This window comes from Schistocerca americana, chromosome X, assembly GCF_021461395.2.
Source record: "Schistocerca americana isolate TAMUIC-IGC-003095 chromosome X, iqSchAmer2.1, whole genome shotgun sequence".
Lineage (NCBI taxonomy): Eukaryota > Metazoa > Arthropoda > Insecta > Orthoptera > Acrididae > Schistocerca > Schistocerca americana.
In genome coordinates this window covers 467,118,566-467,138,536 of record NC_060130.1, presented here as the reverse complement: position 1 = coordinate 467,138,536, position 19,971 = coordinate 467,118,566, and the positions used below count along the sequence as shown (strand labels likewise).

General features: G+C 36.5%; 1 protein-coding gene across 5 annotated transcripts in view; it reads left to right on the top strand.

The window, feature by feature from the left end:
* LOC124555780 (fibulin-1-like) overlaps positions 1 to 19,971 on the top strand; it is a 630,166-nt gene that overhangs the window by 168,817 nt on the left and 441,378 nt on the right. For all 5 annotated transcript variants that reach the window (XM_047129834.1, XM_047129832.1, XM_047129833.1 and 2 more), the window contains exons 3-5: positions 9,687 to 9,774; positions 11,817 to 12,006; positions 15,187 to 15,334. In XM_047129834.1, the coding sequence (XP_046985790.1) occupies positions 9,687 to 9,774; positions 11,817 to 12,006; positions 15,187 to 15,334 (426 nt within the window). The remainder of the gene's footprint in view (positions 1 to 9,686; positions 9,775 to 11,816; positions 12,007 to 15,186; positions 15,335 to 19,971) is intronic.

Sequence of the window (19,971 nt, the reverse complement as noted above, 5' to 3'; positions counted from 1 at the left end):
ACAAAAGCCACTTATATTGCTCTGTGAGTAGACAGTGACAGCAGTTGCATGAAAACAACTATGAGCCAAGCTACTGAAATAATGAACACTGGCATGAGCAATGGTGACAGAGCCTTGAACCAAGAATGACAATATGTGAATCAGTCTGTTACTGACCACTGTATTAGAATCTCTACAATAGTTACTGAGAGTAGCTTTCACATACAGACAGGAAAACACAGTGAGAAAATTTAATGTATAAAATGTATGGATGCTTTTAAATAGTTGTGCAATTCAACACGAGATGGCAGTGACAGATGCCTCCACTTCATGTGCTGTCATCCGTGTTGTGATTAGTAGTAAAGATTAGATAGGAGAGAAGAAAATGCTGCAGCCATCCATAAGGCTAGTCTTGTTATGCAAGTGTTGCATTTTTCTGTGTGATGCTTCAGTAAGTATTTTAGGGGACATCAGAAACTCATCCCAAACAATCAGAGTGCAATACTGCCTAAATGTAACATTATTTCTTTGCACTGAAGCATTACAGATGCTGCAACTGTCACCAGCATAAAATTTCAGGGGAAGTTTAAATTTAGAATGAGCAATTCACAAACAAGTTGTGATGCTCGCACTGGTATGGGGCAGCAGTCAGGCAGCCTTTCACCTATCACCACTGAATGACAAAGGAATGTGAGAGTGGACTCTAATTCATCATAATCCAGCCAATTAGCACTAAATATTTATGAATTATATACACAAGCCTTCCTTGCAAATCAATCTAACTATCAGTAAAACTGTAACAAAATTCCTACAGCTGTTCCTGAGACTAGCATGAATCTGGCCTCCACTTCATGTGCGTACTGGGCAACAAAAGTGGGCAAAGGGCTTTCTTTGATTTATGTACGCAGAAAAGAAGAGGAAGGAGAACAAGATGATGACAGATAGAAAAAGAAGATATGACTACATATTCCTGGCACAGACATTACTTTTCCTTCTATTTAACTCACAATTTACTATTTTTATTCCAGTCTGAAGAGTATGCCTCTTGTTCAGCATTTCCTTTATCTCTCTATTATAGACTGTAGTTCTGTGGCTGGGCCACAGTGAATTTCTTGTTTACTTACGCACAACAATAACCACAGGAAATGGCTGGGGAACACAAACCTGTAACACTGATATCCCCTTCAAAAACTGACTGTATGTGTTTTTGTGATGAAGTCATCTTGCTTTCAGCTGTCAGTGTTTTATTTGACAATAGCAATTGTGGCATTATGTTGTTGTCAAGTATAAGATTTTGAAATGTAGGTTTACATTATCTTGTGGCATTATGCTGTTATCAAGTACAAGATTTTGACATATAGGTTTACATTATTTTTACCTAATACAAACCTGTATGTCAAAATCTTATGCTTGAAAATGGCGTAATGGTGAAATTGCTATCGTGAAATAAAACACTGACAGCTGAAAGCAACATGACATCATTTAAAAAGTTCATAGAAGCTGTGGAGCCCTGTTACGATAAGTTAATGGACTATATGTGTGTCACATAACTCATTACAAATCTGATATCTTTTTTAAAAAAGAAAAAAGAACAACAGTAAGCCAATGAGGAAAATTCATAGTACAAAATTTTGCTCTTCATGATCTGCAAAGCTGAGCCAACCTTGAAGTGGTTAGCTGAAGCAGGTTCATATAAAATTACGAAATGCTGCTCAAAAACTGAACATCATAATAATATAACTGAAATTGTATTAATCAACAAACAAACAATGAAAAATAGCAATTCACGTTCGTAATGCCTAGTAATGAATACTTTCCCAGGTTTACTGGGAAAAAATAGTGTACGTCCTGTAAAAGTGAAAATTGATGCTCCACAAGATCAAAATTCTGGATGTGCATTCTGTATGCATGTCAAGTAATTATCAACACTCATACACTTTAACTGGAATAATATTTTTTATAATTGTGGTTTGCTAAAATCTAAAACGATAAACTGACATGACCTCACTGTTCAGGTCAGGGAGGTTGTGAGAATGAAGGATATGTTGCAGTTAAGAAAATCTTGTGTTGATGGGGACAGTATCCATGTAGTACAGACAATGAAGAAGTCAACAGAACAACATTATGTTGCACTGAATTCTCTACAATAGACCAAGTGAGATGGTGTAGTGATTTAGATACTACACTTGCACTTGGGAGGCAGTTCAAATCCCTGTCTGGGCATCTAGGTTTAGGTTGTCTGTAGTTTCCCTAAATCACTTAAGACAAAAGCAGGGATGATTCCTTTAGTAAATACATAGCCAATATTCTTCCCTCTCCTCTTGCAACCTGAGCTTGAACTCCATCTCTAATGCCCCCATCATTGTTGAGGCATTAAGCCTTAATTTTACTTTCTTCCTTTTTCTTTGCAAATGTACTATGGACTTTCTTAGTTTGCCTCTGCCCATTCATCCAGTTGGATAGTTGTTTTGTAGTCATGTAGAATGCTGTGCAGTGATTTCAGTGGAGTTCGTACATGATGTAGCTGCTGTCTCTAATTTGATAGGAAATGCCAGTGGCAGGGATAGGATAGATTGTGAACCGATGTACGAAACAGATCCTGCACCTGGGCCTTCTACAGGGATATGACCCACATAACTAGGGCCAGAAGGAGAACAGTGATGGAGTGATTTTAAATTTGCTGTAAAATACTTTAACTCCATGACGATCTTTATTTGTGTTGGGAGATGGTTGTACATTTTGTTCCCATATATTTAATATCTTTGCTGTACATTTTTGTTGAATCAGGAACCAACCTTTGTAAATGTTTTGATCTTGTATTGTGGTGGTAACTATCTGCACTCTTATCCAATTTACTGATGTTTTTCTTCGCTTAATGTAACAGGTCTAGTATATGTTGGCATGAGAGGGGTAATATACACAGTTTCTTAAAGAATGGTTTGCATATTTCTTTTTGCTGTTTGAACAACATTGTTCTGATTGATTTCTTTTGGAATTTAAGCAACTTCATTGTCTCTGCACATTTATGAAAACTAACAGTAGTGAAACCAACCCAGAATTTTTTGGCACTCCATACTTAACTTTCTGGCATGTTGAGTAATACAGTCTACCATCATGAGATATTTCAGCTCTTTGCTACTTAGCACATAGCTACAACTTAAACCAACTGTGGGCTGCTCCACAGACACAACAATACAGTTTCTTGTGCAGCAGCACAGGATGAGTAAGACAAAACACCTACAACAGATATAAAACTAACTCACAGTTTATTTCCTCCTCATCTGATGCAGTTAGAGCCTGTTTCAAGAAGTGATACACAGCTGTTTCAATATTGATCTGTTCTTTCTGAAACCATTCTGTACATTGGTGACTATTTTGTATTTATTCACAATGTTTAACTGTCTTGTAAATAATATTCTTTCAATTACTTTAGAAAAAGCCATATGGTTGAGATACTGGTCTGTAATTTTGTTTGTTAAATGTATAGTCCTTTTTACAAAGTGGCTTCATTGTTGATTGTTTAAGTGTAAATGGGAATAGAATAGAAAAGGAAGTATTCATTATATCAGCTTGTTGGGTATTTATATTTTCTGACCTATGTTTAATCACCCTCTGAGGAATGACATCAAATGAAAAAGATTTTTTTCCCCCATTCACTATCTCTGGATATGAGTCTGCATAAAAACACAATCTTTCCATTTATGGTAACTTTTATGTTTTTATTATTTGTTTTTCATCAGTTCTTAATTTCGTTTTGTACTGCAGTTGTCTAGTCATCATTAAATATATTATCAACATATTCACAGTCTTTAATAATTTTTCCTTCTTCATTTATGATTAGCTTACTGTTTTCCACTTTACATTTAGCCAAGTTGCCATTTACTGCCATCCAAACTGATTGTTTTTTTGCTACAATTTCTAGTAAAAAAGTCATCATTCAACTTTTATGCAGCATATATAGGCTTCTGACAGACATTTCCCTAACATCTAAGGTATGGCTGTATGTCATTATGCTTCTCCTACCTTCCCAGATTCCTAAGTGTGATTGCCAACTTTTTTATATCTGGAGTTAACCATGAATTTGATTTTTAGTTCTATGATTTTATTGTTTGTAATGGAGGAAAAAGGTAGGAATTTAAGGAGATGGGACCTGGATAAACTGAGAGAACCAGAGGTTGTAGAGAGTTTCAGGGAGAACATTAGGGAATGATTGGCAGGAATGGGGGAAAGAAATACAGTAGAAGAAGATTGGGTAGCTTTGAGGGATGAAATAGTGAAGGCAGCAGAGGATCAAATAGGTAAAAAGACGAGGGTTAGTAGAAATCCTTGGGTAACACAATATATATTGAATTTAATTGATGAAAGGAGAAAATATAAAAATGCAGTAAATGAAGCAGGCAAAAAGGAATACAAACATCTCAAAAATGAGATCGACCGGAAGTGCAAAATGGCTAAGCAGGGATGGCTAGAGGACAAATGTAATGATATAGAGGCATATCTCACAAGGGGTAAGATAGATACTGCCTACAGGAAAATTAAAGAGACTTTGGGAGAAAAGAGAACCACTTGTATGAATATCAAGAGCTCAGATGGAAACCCAGTTCTAAGCAAAGAAGACAAAGCAGAAAGGTGGAAGGAGTATATAGAGGATCTGTACAAGGGTGATGTACTTGAGGACAATATTATGGAAATGGAAGAGGATGTAGATGAAGATGAAATGGGAGATATGATACTCCATGAAGAGTTTGACAGAGCACTAAAAGACCTAAGCTGAAGAGCACTAAAAGACCTAAGCTGAAACAAGGCCCCGGGAGTAGACAACATTCCATTAGAACTACTGATAGCCTTGGGAGAGCCAGCCCTGACAAAACTCTTCCATTTAATGAGTAAGGTGTATGAGACAGGCGAAATATCCTCAGACTTCAAGAAGTATATAATAATTCCAATTCCAAAGAAAGCAGGTGTTGACAGATGTGAAAATTACCGAACTATCAGTTGAATAAGCCATGGCTGCAAAATACTAACACAAATTCTTTACAGACGAATGGAAAAACTGGTAAAAGCCAACCTCGGGGAAGATCAGTTTGGATTCCGTAGAAATGTTGGAACATGTGAGGCAATACTGACCCTATGACTCATCTTAGAAAATAGATTAAGGAAAGGCAAACCTATGTTTCTAGCATTTATAGACTTAGAGAAAGCTTTTGACAATGTTGACTGGAATACTCTCTTTCAAATTCTGAAGGTGGCAGGGGTAAAATACAGGGAGTAAAATGCTATTTACAATTTGTACAGAAACCAGATGGCAATTATAAGAGCCGAGGGGCATGAAAGGGAAGGAGTGGTTGGAAAGGGAGTGAGACAGGGTTGTAGCCTATCCCCAATGTTATTCAATCTGTATATTGAGCAAGCAGTAAAGGAAACAAAAGAAAATTTCAGAGTAGGAATTAAAATCCATGGAGAAGAAGTAAAAACTTTGAGGTTCACAGATGACATTGTAATTCTGTCAGAGACAGCAAAGGACCTAGAAGATCAGCTGAATGGAATGGACAGTGTCTTGAAAGGAGGATATAACATGAGCATCAACAAAAGCAAAACAAGGATAGTGGAATGTTGTCGAATTATATCGGGTGATGCTGAGGGTATTAGATTAGAAAATGAGACACTTAAAGTAGTAAATGAGTTCTGCCATTTGGGGAGCAAAATAGCTGATGATGGTTGAAGTAGAGAGGATATAAAATGTAGACTGGCAGTGGCAAGGAAAGCGTTTCTGAAGAAGCAAAATTTGTTAACATCAAGTATAGATTTAAGTGTCAGGAAGTCATTTCTGAAAGCATTTGTATGGAGTGTGTCCATGTATGGAAGTGAAATGTGGATGATAAATAGTTTGGACAAGAAGAGAATAGAAGCTTTGAAAATGTGGTGCTACAGGAGAATGCTTGATATTAGATGGGTAGATCACATAACTAATGAGGAGGTATTGACTTGAATTAGGGAGAAAAGAAATGTGTGGCACACCTTGACAAAAAGAAGGGATTAGTTGGTAGGACATGTTCTGAGGTATCAAAGAGTCACCAATTTAGTATTGGAGGGCATTGTGGAGAGTAAAAATCATAGCAGGAGACCAAGAGATGAATAGAGTAAGCAGATTCAGAAGGATGTAGGTTACAATAGGTACTGGGAGATGAAGAAGCTTGCACAGGATAGAGTAGCATGGAGAGCTGCATCAAACCAGTCTCTGTACTGAAGACCACAACAAAACAACAACAACAACAATGTTGAATGCCACATCATACCAATATTTAGAATTAGAGAAACATTACTCAAATTTTTTATCTGCATTTTGCAGTGGGTCTTTGTCCCATTTAACTCTCTGCAGCATATTGTTAACAACACTTATGTTGCTATCAGTAATGAATTTTCTTTGTATATATCTGTCATTGACCACAGAATTCTACTTAATTATTATCCTTAGTTCCAAATTAACTGTCAAGTTCTTGCAGAAACCAGTCTCTGTTGCTTTAGTATCATTATAACAAGGCTGTTTATAAACACTTTGTCCATTCCTCCAAAGATAAAAAGTCAGTAGTCAGCTGCACAAGAAAACCTATACTTGGTTCACTTAAATGGTTTTGACAGTTTAAACTGTCATTTTCAGAACTTAAATAGGCTCAAATCATTAGTTAACAAATGTCAAAAATAAGAATCAGATGGCTGTGTCCTTTACTACAGAGTCAATGAAACAGACTCTGTAGCAAAGAGCATGAATGTCCGATTCTTATTGTTGACATTGGTTTGTTAACGATTTGCGCCACTTCTGAAGACAACAGTTTAAACTGTTGAAACTGGTTAGGTGAACCAAATAAAGGTTTTCTTGTGCAACTGATCACTGACTTTTTTATCTGTGATGTAATATTCTGCAGCTGCTGAACTACAGCTATCCACAAAATTATAAATGTGGTCAATTACTGTGTTAGATCTACCTAGTAATTTCAGGTACCATTGCTTCCAGGCTATATGAAGTTAAGAGATTTATCAAATGCTCCTTTTGTTTATCATTATTACTGGTTTAGAACTTATTCATTGTGCATTTTCTTCTGTGTCTCACAAGGAACTCCGCGAGTGTGAGGTCACAAGCTCAAGTAAAGCACATTTGAAAGTGTTGGGTTAACAGTTATGACAAGAAAGATATTAGCTGCTAATGACTCACCATGTGAATCAGGAGAATATCAGGAAGGTGACATAAAATGTGGGTCCAGGAGGTTCAAAGATAAACTTTCTGTGGGATGTATTAGACTTCACAAAATGGATATTGTCGACATTTCTTAAATGTTCAGAACAAATCATTAACTTTCACCATGAACACCAAATGAAAAATGGCGTGCCACAGTGATCACAAAGGTTTGCAACATCAAGATCAAAGGCAAACTCCTTGGGAGCTACATACCATGCAGGATGTTCAGTTGGATATCCACCCTTAACCCTCAAATGGAGTGGTGACTTCTTTGTATCATAAATGGTCTTGTGGGGTCCAAAAGGATACCACATTGTTTTAGCCATGAAGATTAATTTATTTTAGTTTCATCACAAGTATTTATTCATAAATTTCATATTATCATATATTACAATGCAAACACCAGTTTAACACAAAAAACTCAACATAAATCAAAATAGGAAAAAAAGTTTACATAATCCTGCGTAACAGTGAACTGAACTGAAATGAAATGAAATGAAACATAAAAATTTAAACTAGTTTATTGTGTTAGAAATAACAGGAAGCAGTAATAGATTGCTGTGAGATGAACATATAGAGTATGGAAAATTAGCAGCATATAATGAACATCAAATATAAATTCATACAAAGTCTTTCACAAATGGTCAGTATTTGCCCAAAATTCTCTCCACACACCACCAAATGATCAATCTGGCAAACTGGATGATTGCAGCAAGTACAGTAATGATTGATCTTTTTATTGCTGGCACAGGGACACGGAGCACATCATTTCCTCTTTGAATACAGAATGGGTCTTTATGATTTTGGGAAAGATTTCTTCAAAACTTCTGAGATTAAAATCACTCCACTCCATGATTACCACAGTGGCATTGGTGCAACAACTGTAATAGATACTTAGAACAGAAAAAACCATCTTGGTTGCACAAGATAGGTTTATTTAATCTTCATATGATGTATTTCACCTTTTCTATGCATCATCAATTAGGGACAATTAGAAACTAGTTTAAGTATAAACTGCATTAAAGGCAATAATAAATGAATAAATCAAAAACAACAAGCCGAAGACTTACATTTATTGGACTATGCAATGCAGTGCCATATTTGTGTTTCAAGAGGAGGTGAGGGGTATAAAATTTCAACTCATAAAATATTTCACTATAACTGAGCCTAGCTATAAAAACTTCTGTTAATCATAACTGAGGTGAGGTGTCAAACGCAATTAACAGTTCCCTAGAACTGGGAGGTAAGAGCCAGCTAGCTACTTTCAGTGCTTCATTGTCCCAAAACTGCAACCAACAAGAACATTCATAATGTGAAATTTAATGATTAGCAATCAAAAGTGTTTGAAATAACAGGTGGCATTATGCATAAACAGCTTTAAAATAAAGTACATTCAAGATGATAAGGATTTTTGCAAGCTCAGTGCCATATTTATTGAATACTGACCAAAAACAAAACCAAAATTGTATATCCAGATCATCTTAGAAAGAAGCCAACTGATTTTGAGGATAAGAATATCACTATGGATGAGACATGATCCACGATTCAGGCATAAATGAAACAGTAGTCAAAGACTGGATAGGTGCCCATAGCTGTGAACTAAGAATGACGAAAATCCTTGTATTAGGATGAAGAAAAGTGCTTTGGTATTGGGAAAGTCATGATATCCGAAGTATTACTGCAACAATCATCATATTTTGACATGATATCCCAGAGGACATCAATCAATGCCAAGCTGAATAACTGCTTGCATAAGGGCCATAGGTGGCTCAATACTTATTGACTTGCTCAATTTGTGAAGCTCTTTCTCTCTCTTTGTCTTGAATAACCATCTTATTTCTGTGAAATTGTAATCATTTGTTTGTCTCTAAATGTACATTAAATCTATTGATTTCTATCCTATTTGCATAGTTCCTTTGTGGTTTTTTGTGTATTTCTTCAGGCAATAAACAGACCAAAACAAAACAAATAATTTTCTGGTTATGCTGTATTTCATTTTATCCATTTTAACAAAACACACACAGCATGGTGGCAGAAGCAGTCTGAGTGGTGGAGTTAAAGAGGAGGCTGTGGTGGGGAGAGGGAGGGATAGTAGGGTAGTGGTGGGGGATGGTAAAGTGCTGCTTATGAGAGCATAGAGAGGGATGAAGTGAGGAGAGGTTAGAGTAACTATGTGCAGTTGGGTGGTTTGTCAGAGATTGGGGGGGGGGGGGGGGCAGGAGGGGGGGAGGAGCAGAAAAGGAGAGAAATAAAAAGACTATGGGTGTGTTGGTGAAATAGACATTGCAGATTGATTACAATTTGTATATGGTTGTGGATCATACTTGGTAATATGTATGAGAGCTGATTTCCTATTCTTACGTGACTGAATGTCAAATACACCTACAATAAGTCCAAATAACCACTCCAATTTTGTCCTCTTATCAGACAATAAATGTAAATGACTGTAATGTTGTGTACATACTATTTTCAGAGACGAACAGTGTGAAAGTGGAAAAACTGCAGCAAGATCAGGGAAAGACTGTACTCCAGAAGATAAATGTGGAGGACAGTTTCACAAGGTAACAATGTATAACACAGTTTATTACATTAGATTAAATGACAGATACTTTTTGTTCCAATTGATCCATAGTGAGCAGATCCTCAAAACCACCCAATAAATATTTACAATTAAAAACAAATAAGCTTATGTAGCTTCCACATGTCCCAAGTGAAATGATTGTCATGGATGTGGAATGACTCAAAAAATGTTAAACGTATCTGAATTTAAAATGCAATAAATACTAAATTGAAAAATCACTTTACAACACTAATTTACAAAGATCAAATCAATGCATTGAATTTGTAGAGAATACAGATTGTACTAATACTCACATTATTTGAAACTATTAGTAACAAGTGCACACTAGTTGGTTCTCTCTTAAACTCATCAATGGAATAGAAGGAATTGGGCACCAATATAGACTTTTTGGTGCTTTATTGATAGTTAAACTTTTAATGGCTGCTGGCAAGTTATTGTAAATGTGTGTTCCTGAATAATGAACCCCTGTGGACCAAAGTAAAAGACTTTAAATCTTTGTGAAGATTATTCTTACTATAATAATGAGTCCTTGAACTGAGCTGTTAGTCTGAACAATAGATATATTTTTAATGAAAAATTTTGATAAGGAATAAAAGTATTGGGAAGCAATTGTTAATCTCCCTAGTTCTCTAAACAGGCCTTTGCAGGATATTACTGAGTTCACCCCACAAATAATTATTGTGACACATTTTTGGACCTAAAACACTTCAGTTTGACTTGATGAGTTACCCCAAGAAATAGTATGGCATTATAAATCAAAGTAATCATAATATGCAAACTTTTTCATTTTTTTATTCCCTATGTCTGACAACATTTACATTGCAAATAGAGATTTGTGTAGGGCTTCAGCAGTTATGTGTTGTGCTCCTCATTGTTGAATTTATTATCAAGTTGTAATATCAAGAATTTGACTTTGTCCACTTTTATTGTCTTTTTTAGACCTCTTACAAGTTCTGAACTGAATATAGTGCATTTTTTTCAAAGTTTAGTGACAAAAAATTAGCTAGGAACCATATGTTGATGTCCATGAAAACTTCATTAACTGATCTTTCTAAGATTACACTTGATTTGCTATTTACTGCAATGTTTGTATCCTTTGCAAATGAAACAAACTTGGCAGCTGAAATGTTGCTAATGAGAGATCATCAAGATAAAGGAGAAAAAGTAAGGACCCTGAGATGGAACCTTGTATTGTACCACATGTAATTAATTAGTTCCCAGTTGAATGATGCCTGATGCCTCATTGCATGTCTCTTCCCAAGTGACATCCTTTTTTTCCTGTCAGAGGTATGGATTTGAAACATTTTGCAGCATTTCCTGCATTGTAAAGAACAATTAGAAAGTCCAGCATTTCAGTTAGAAAGGTCCTATAAGAAAACACAAAACAAAATGCTCCATTCATCAATTGTTGTTGAAAGTACACTTGCTCATCTACATGCCTGTACTGAGCACTTATAATTATGGGGCTAATGACTGTCGTACACAAAAGAAAGATTGTGTTATATTGGATAAGAAATACTTTTTGTTCCATAGGCCAATGGTGAGGGTTTCCCCAAGGATGTTGGACATCTAATAAAAAATGAATAAATACATATTTACAAAAAAAAGAGATCTGCTAATGTCCCTTCCACAGATCCTAAGTCAAATGTTCATCAAGGATGTGGAATAAATAAAACATCTTAAGCATATTTTCATTTTGCAGGTAATAACAAACTTCTCATGAAACATGTAATTGTACAATACATTGACATGTATATTATATTTCTTAAACTGTTTGTAGCCACATATCATTACATCAGGAAATCATTTTACAACACACATTGATCACATTACTGCACTGAAGATGTGGAGCAGTAACACCATATTATTTTATATTATTAATAAGACACAAATCAAACAGTCTACTAAGAAATTTTGTCAGTGGAATAGAAACAAACAGTAATTTTTCATTGAAGCTAATAATCATATATATTTATCTCTGGTCTATTTGTTATTTAATTTTTATTAAAAATTTCTGTACAGGACTGCTGTGAAGCATGCAAATTAGGACTGTTTTCGGGATCAATGGCAATGGGATGCACCTTTCAGTCATTTTCCTTGGGTCATCCATGGGATCAAGCATACAAGACTTGCTGTGCTGAAGTATCCTCCAGTACAAAGTTTTCAGAACCTGCAGACAATCCTGGGATAATATCAACACCACCATTACCAGGTGAGCACTAATCATGTCTTTGAAAAAACTATTTATTTACTTTTTGTGATGGATACCTGCATAAGAAACAAGAGGAAATGTGAGATCAATTTTTGTGATAGTAATTTTTTTGTCTGTAAATTCCGCTCTGGTGGCAGCTGGTAGTAGAGGTTCCTTTGCTGTCTCAGAGTTTGTTAATGTCCATTTGTGACTTACTAGTGTAACACAGCTTATTAACATTTCATCACAAGTTACTGCACACATTGCACTTACATTAGATTAGCTTAGATGTACTTTTCATTCCAATAGATCCATGGTGAGGAGAACATGTCAGAAAATTGGAATACACAATAAATATTTACAAAGAAAAATACTAGTAAATATGGTAAAGTACCTTCCACAGATCCCAAGTGGTCCTCATGGATGTGGAATAAATCCAGAAATCCTAAATACATTTTCATTTGAAAGGTGATAGCAGCCTTGTTCAATACAATGAGCTGCATATGATAATTCTTAGGCTATTGTAACCATGCATCATCAAATAGAAAAATCATTTTACAACACTTATTTACGATGATCACATTACTGCACTTAATTTGTATAGAAGTCACAGAGTTCTAACACCCACATTATTTGATATTATTAGCAATATACACACATCAGTACTACGAAAAACCAGCCAAAGTTGCAGATTTCACTTTTTTTTTATTTACTCAGTGACTAATTTTGGGCTGGGATGCATTTTCAAATCATCATGCCAATAGTCAAAATGGTATTTCCAAAAATACAAAAACCATGTTAAAAATATATATGTATTATGAACTGCAGATGAACAGTTACATAACACACATATATTTTTGACACAGTTTTTGTATTTTTGGACATACCATTTTGACTTTCTGGCACAATGATTTGAAAATGGGTCCCAGCCCAAAACTAGTCATTGAGTAAATAAAAATAGTGAAATTTTCATCTTTGCCTGGTTTGTCACTGTATTGATTGCTGACCTGCAATTATTCCAGCATGCTACAAGTTTGTACGTACACATCAGCTGGTTATACTGAGAAATTCATCAGTGAGGTAGAAGGAGTTGCCCACCAATAAATCCTTTAGGCTCATCTTAGACTGAATTTTATTAGTAATTGAACTTTTTATGGCTGCTGGTAAGCTACTGAAAATGTGCATTCCTGAATAATGGACACCCTTCTGGAGCAACTTAAGCACCTTTAAGTCTTAATGATGATTATTCTTATTTTAGTAAGGGGCAATCAGAGAGTTTCCACTTCAGGGCATTGCTGCAGTGTATATGCAATGTTGCGTGACTCCTATCTGGTTATACAAGAACTGACATGTAGCAAGAGGTTAGTGTACCATTCACGTCTTTCTGATGTGCATGCGGTGAGTGCAGAAATGTTAACTATGATGATGTTATTACCAAATGGATCCAAACAGAACCAAATTGCTGTTATTCTTTTCTTGGCTGCTGAAGGACAAACACCAGTAGATATCCATCATAAAATGAAGAGTGTGTATGGGGCAACATGTCCATCAAAAATCATCATTGTGGAATGGTACACCAAGTTCTGTGGTATAAATGATAATTAACTGAAACCCTCAGCTGCCGACAGGTGTTGTTGGTATACTTCGATGGGGGCAGCTGGAAATGTGTGCTCCGACCGGGATTCGAACCTGGGATCTCCTGCTTACTTGGCAGATGCTCTATCCATCTGAGCCACCTAGGACACAGATGAATAGTGTGACTGCAGGGACTTATCTTTTGCACGCTTCCTGTGAGACAGGAATCGTCACCTTAGTTGGCGCAAGTAATGAGTGGATGGGCAAATATCTGTTAGGAACATTATGTATGTAGATTGTGGACAGTTGGAAATGTGGGTCTCATAGGAAGTGTGCAAGGGATAAGTCCCTGCAGTCACACTATTCATCTGTGTCCTCAGTGGCTCAGAGCGTCTGCCATGTAAGCGGGAGATCCCGGGTTCGAATCCCGGTCGGGGCACACATTTTCAGCTGCCCCCATCGAGGTATACCAACAACACCTGTCGGCAGCTGAGGGTTTTAATTAATTATCATTTATTCTAGAGAAGCTGCATGGTCATCAATGGTATCTGTTCTTTTGAGAACAGTTACTATCTTCATATAAAGTTCTGTGGTGGCTGAGATTTGACACAAGGTGCTGGTCAATCTCATCCAAATGGGAGGCTTTTGAGTACCCCATCTATAGTCCTGGTCTCTTTCCCATGCAATTACCATGCCTTCAGTCCCTCAAAAAAGGACTTGAATGGTCAGTAATTCCTGAAGGTCGAGGAATGCAGAAGACAGGTACGGACTTCTTCACACAGCAGGACATGGTGTTTACCAAATGGATATCTTCAACCTGGTGCATCATGGGATGATTGTCTCAGTATTCATGGTGAATTTGCCTGATTGGCACACTGATTCTGGACTGTACAGCCTTTGAATGGAAGCTTTTTGATCACTCCTTTAGTATTTGCTCCATGAACTGAGCTTTTGCTTTGAAAAAGGAATATATTTTTAATGCCAAATTTCATTCAGGAATGATAGCACTGCACACACATCCTTTCAGTTGACATCAGGACCATGTTGATACACCTGCCTCTCCATTACATTATTTGTACATCTTCATTTGTCTCTCTGTAAAATCTGAATGAGCATCCCTCCACAATAAATGAGATGTTGAGCTCAGGGGTGTGAAACGAGGTTAGCGTTTTCCATCACAAATCTTTGTTTTGTAGTAACATGCATTATTCTCTGAAAATATATTGTGGAATGACAGAGATGTTTTATTTTGTAAATTTTTGTCAGCTGCAACATTTTTTATTAAACCTTACTTTGCTTATTTAAGTAATGCTCACTGTATTATTAAAAAGGTATTTCTTAAAAATTTTGGTTTTAGCTATACCTTTCATTTGCTTGGGCAGTTTGTTGTATGGTTTGATTCCCTGGCAGAAAACACTGTTCATTATTTTCTTTTTAATTTTTCTTAGTACATTTAAGTTATGTCTGATTCTTTTCCCATTTTAATAACTAGAGCTGTTAGTGTAATAACTATTAATGTTTATCTTGTCATGCATAATACATTTGAAGTCAATGCATACATTAAAATTCACTTTCCTTGCTACTGTAAGAATAATTCATATTGTATGCCATGACTGGTTGTTTCAGCTTTGGAGAGCCTTTGTGACACATTGCCTGGAGAACTTTGTGCTCACATCTGTATACCAGTTCCAGGATCGTACCGGTGTGAATGTAGAGAAGGCTTCTCTTTAATGGCTGATGGAAAATCATGCCAGCAAGATAATTTACCTAACAGGTATGACTAAAATTCAGGCAAGAGTACAGCTTTAGCATTGGTGATAAGGGTTCAAAATTGATTTGAATCATCCATGATCCACAAAAAATAACTTTCTGTCCATTAACTGTTTGGAACTTTTCATTTGGAGCTTTGCTTGCTTTGCTCTGCTCTTGTCTGTTGATTGATTCATTTAAGTATCTGCTGCAAGTCTATTTAGAAATGTATTGCTAACTTTTTGTACATGCTTTCTTTGTTTGATTCTTCACTTGGCAACTGAATTTACAAGTTGCATTAGGCTACTTGATTATCCTTTGGGATACTATACTTCATTTCATTTGTTAATAATTCTAATTTAATATATTTGAAAACATGTGCTTAATTCTATAAAATTCCACTGAGTGTTGTACAAAGTCACATTGATGTTTAATTATTTGGGCCAAAAGGCAGCATTACAGAACCGACCCTAAGATATAGTTGAGCCAGAATTATTGAAGGTTGTGTTCTTGCTCAAACACTACAGTTTGCTACTGAAAGAACCTCAGTGAACACATAGTTGGTTTGTTCATCCAAATGTAGCCAGTGAGCTCACATGTAGGCTGCATTAAAATTTCTAGACAGAACTTTTCACTGAGCAACAAGATTGATTTTGTTATGAAACACACAGACAAATCAGTACTGTACATCAGATGGGGACTCGAACTTAGGACATAGTTTTTTATTGGTGATGTCTTACTGAACTATCTATCCATGACTCATATCCTTTCTCTTACACTATGTGATCAAAAGTATCCGGACACCCCCAGAAATGTACATTTGTCATATTAGGTTCATTGCACTACCACCTACTGCCAGGTACTCCAAATCAATGACCACAGTAGTCATTAGACATTGTGAGAGAGCAGAATGGGGTGCTCCTCGGAACTCAGGGACTTCGAACATGGTCATGTGATTGGCTGTCACTTGTGTCACTTGTGTCATACGTCTATATGCAAGATGTCCACTCTCCTAAACACCCCTAGGTCCACTGATTATGATGTGATAGTGAAGTGGAAACATGAAGGGACACATACAGCACAAAAGTGTACAGGCTGACCTCATCTGTTGGCTGACAGACTGCCAACAGTTGAAGAGGGTCGTAATTCGTAATGTGTAACAGGCAGACATCTATCCAGACCATCACACAGGAATTCAAGACTGCATCAGGATACACTGCAAGTACTATGACAGTTAGGCAGGAGGTGAGAATACTTGGATTTCGTGGTTGAGTGGCTGCTCATAAACTCCAAATCACACCAGTAAATGCCAAACGATGCCTTGCTTGTTGTAAGGAGTGTAAACATTGGACGATTGAACAGTGGAAAAATTCCCTTGTTGTTTTGCATGGTACGATCACAGCACAGGCATACATTGATGTTTTAAGCACCTTCTTGCTTCTCACTGTTAAAGAGCGATTTGGGGATGGTGATCGCATCTTTCAACACAATCAAGCACCTGTTAATAATGCATGGCCTGTGGCAGAGTGGTTACATGACAATAATATCCCTGTAAGGGACTGTCCTGCACAGAGTCCTGACCTGAATCCTATAGAACACCTTTGGGATGTTTTGGAACGCTGACTTTGTGCCAGGCCTCACTGATCGACATCAACACCTCTTCTTAGTGCAGCACTCTGTGAAGAATGGGCTGCTATTCCCCAAGAAACCTTCCAGCACCTGATTGAATGTATGCCTGTGAGAGTGGAAGCTGCCATCAAGGCTAAGGGTGGGCGAACACCATATTGAATTCCTGCATTACCGACGGAGGGCATCACGAACTTGTAAGTCATTTTCAGTCGGGTGTCCAGATACTTTTGATCACATAGTGTGTCAACTGATTAAAAATGTGACACAATTTTTGCATGAATATCTCAGGTGGTAAGGGCATTTTCCATGAAAGATAAATGTACAAGTAAACTCACAGTCCACTACAATGATTTAATTTGTCAGCAAGTTTTCTCATATTAAAAATTAACAGCCATCAAAGATTACTTGCTATAATCTGTTGGTGCCTAAAAAAGAGTAGAAGTACCATTTATACTGTGGAGCTATTGTTTAACCAGTAGTCCTTGTTTAACTTTTATGCGAACAGTTAGGCTGTAAGCAGTACTGTAACAAATAATGTTAGTAACAGTGATTTTTTATCCCTGAATCTAGGAACCCCGATTATTTACAGAAGATATTATTCTGCAATGTGCTTTTAATTTACTTTTTCTTTAAATCTGTAGTGATACCCACTTTCTTGTTTCACATCTGTAGGCATGCTGTTAAGACTTCTGTACCAGAACATGAAGAACCAATTCTGAATTCCAGATAAGGAATTGAGGAACAAATCTCAAGAAAGAGTAAATTTTCTGGGGATTGATTAAGTTGGTCTCTGTAGTAGTTCTCTCAAATTGCTCACTCATCTGCATTGCTTAGTTTTCTTAATGATAGCTTTTGCATGAAAAAAATTGCTTCAGTTACAGCTGTATTATCTTAAAAATTAGGAGAACTGTAACTAAAATTAAGAAATCTATTCATAAACACAAAATATTCTGCCCTGTGGTTTTGGTCTGTTGGATCAGCACTAGGTGATAGAGATGTCAATACCTACTGCTACATTTCATACTGACATAATTTTCAAACACGTTTGAGCAGTTAGTGTATTCTATAATATAGGGGCAACCAGGATCTCTGCATATGTGCGGCCCTTTGGCACACTGGCCACTCTCTCTCATTTCAGTGCCCATTTCCCCAACCATCCTGCTATGCTGTCTGAGTGGGAACTGCAGATGCGCTGTTTAGCTTAGACAGCAGAAGAGTTGTGCCCAGAACACAGACTGGCTCGCATGTGACTTGGTTTCATATTATGCCATATTAGAAAATTCAAGAAACTTAAGCTATGTATCATGGACAGCAGTGTTACACTCTTACAGACTTTTGGTACAAGTGCATATGTCTACAAAAATAAAAATAAAAATTAAATTGAAGTTGAGTTTGCAACTACATTACATCACTAATATTGTGTGAGCCACATAGTCCCATGTAAAATTCTTACAACATTTCAACTTACATATAGAAAAAGATGCAAAAACAAGTAGTCTCTATAGAATCCCATTAAGGATTTAATCTACATGTTAAGGGGAAAAATTATTACCTATCACTTCTCTAGTCATGGAATCATGGCTACAATTCTCAATAAAATATATCAGGAAAAAAAGACAATTCTCATCATTATTTAATTACTTCTGATTCACTGAAGACAAAATAAAATTGATATCTGGTATAAACTGTCAGCACATTGACAGGTACAGGTAATTTATCTGATTGTCATCAATCAGGCTGCCATGTAATCATGACTTATTTAGTTCCCTTATCGAAAAAATCTTTCACACACATATGTTGATCGAAACAGTATATCACTTTTATAGTCTCAGTATAGAGATGTGGAAACTCTTCCTGAGGAAAACCTTCACAGAATTCCTGGACAGATGTAACATAATAGAATTGGTCTTTAATCAGAAATTACACTCCTGATTAATCAAATTGATTTGCAAATGAGCAGGGGCAGTATCAGCTGATACAAAAAACGGTCCTGAAATGTCTCAAAAACAGATGTGAGGTTGGCAGTGTCCCACAAATGATTTGAAAAATGTTCCTGTATTTCTTCCAGCACCAAAATGAGTTGTTGAAAATTCACATTTTCTTTAACACCAGAGAACTTAGAGAAATGGAAGATTTTCTTTTTCAGAAGTTGTTTCTTTCACAATGTGATTTTGATTGTAAATACATTCACCTTTCCCATTAAATCAGATATTAAATGCAGTCAAGTCAACTAAAAATGTGAGGTTTGTAATCCATTCTGAATCTTCTAATGTTAGTTCATGCTTTCCTTTGTGCTTCACGAATTGAACAATAGTAGATCTTAACTCAAAAAATCATTCCATGTGTGCCCCTCAACTTAACCACAGCAGAAAATCTCTATACTGTTCTGTAGTTCCATCAAAAACTGCTTAAAGTGACATTGTAAGAGTCCATCTGACTTTAGAAAATTTACTATTCAGACCATCAGTTTCATATGACATGCTCTATCCCCGAAAACTTAGCACAAAATGCTTCTTGGTGTGCAAAACAATGGCTTAAACACAAATGGTTTGTTGATCATTGTAATTTTTTGTGCAACAATGCTAAGAGCCCATTTTGTGCCACTCACATCACTAGCACTCCACTGGCGGTAACTAAGACCATCATGTTCTAATTCAGGCCAAGGGCTTCAATTGCTTCTTCAATGATTTTTGGCAAGTCTATGCCTCTGATTATGTCTTGCATTGGCACCATATCTAATAGTTCTTCTGTCATATGCATATTGCTGTTGACTCCCTGAACATAAACTGCAAGTTGTACTGTGTCCAAAATGTCGATCGACATGTAGAGCAATTGAGAATGCAATGAACTTGCTGTGATTGTCAGTTAACTGCCTGTAGACATAGACACCCATTGCCGTAACAGCTATCTGGTGAGTTATCGTTTGTCATGAAAGACTGATTTTGAAGAACTTCTGTACCTCCAATAGCACCATGAGTTCCACTGTCCCAACACTGTGCACTTTAATGAACTCATCATCACTGAAAGGTTTAT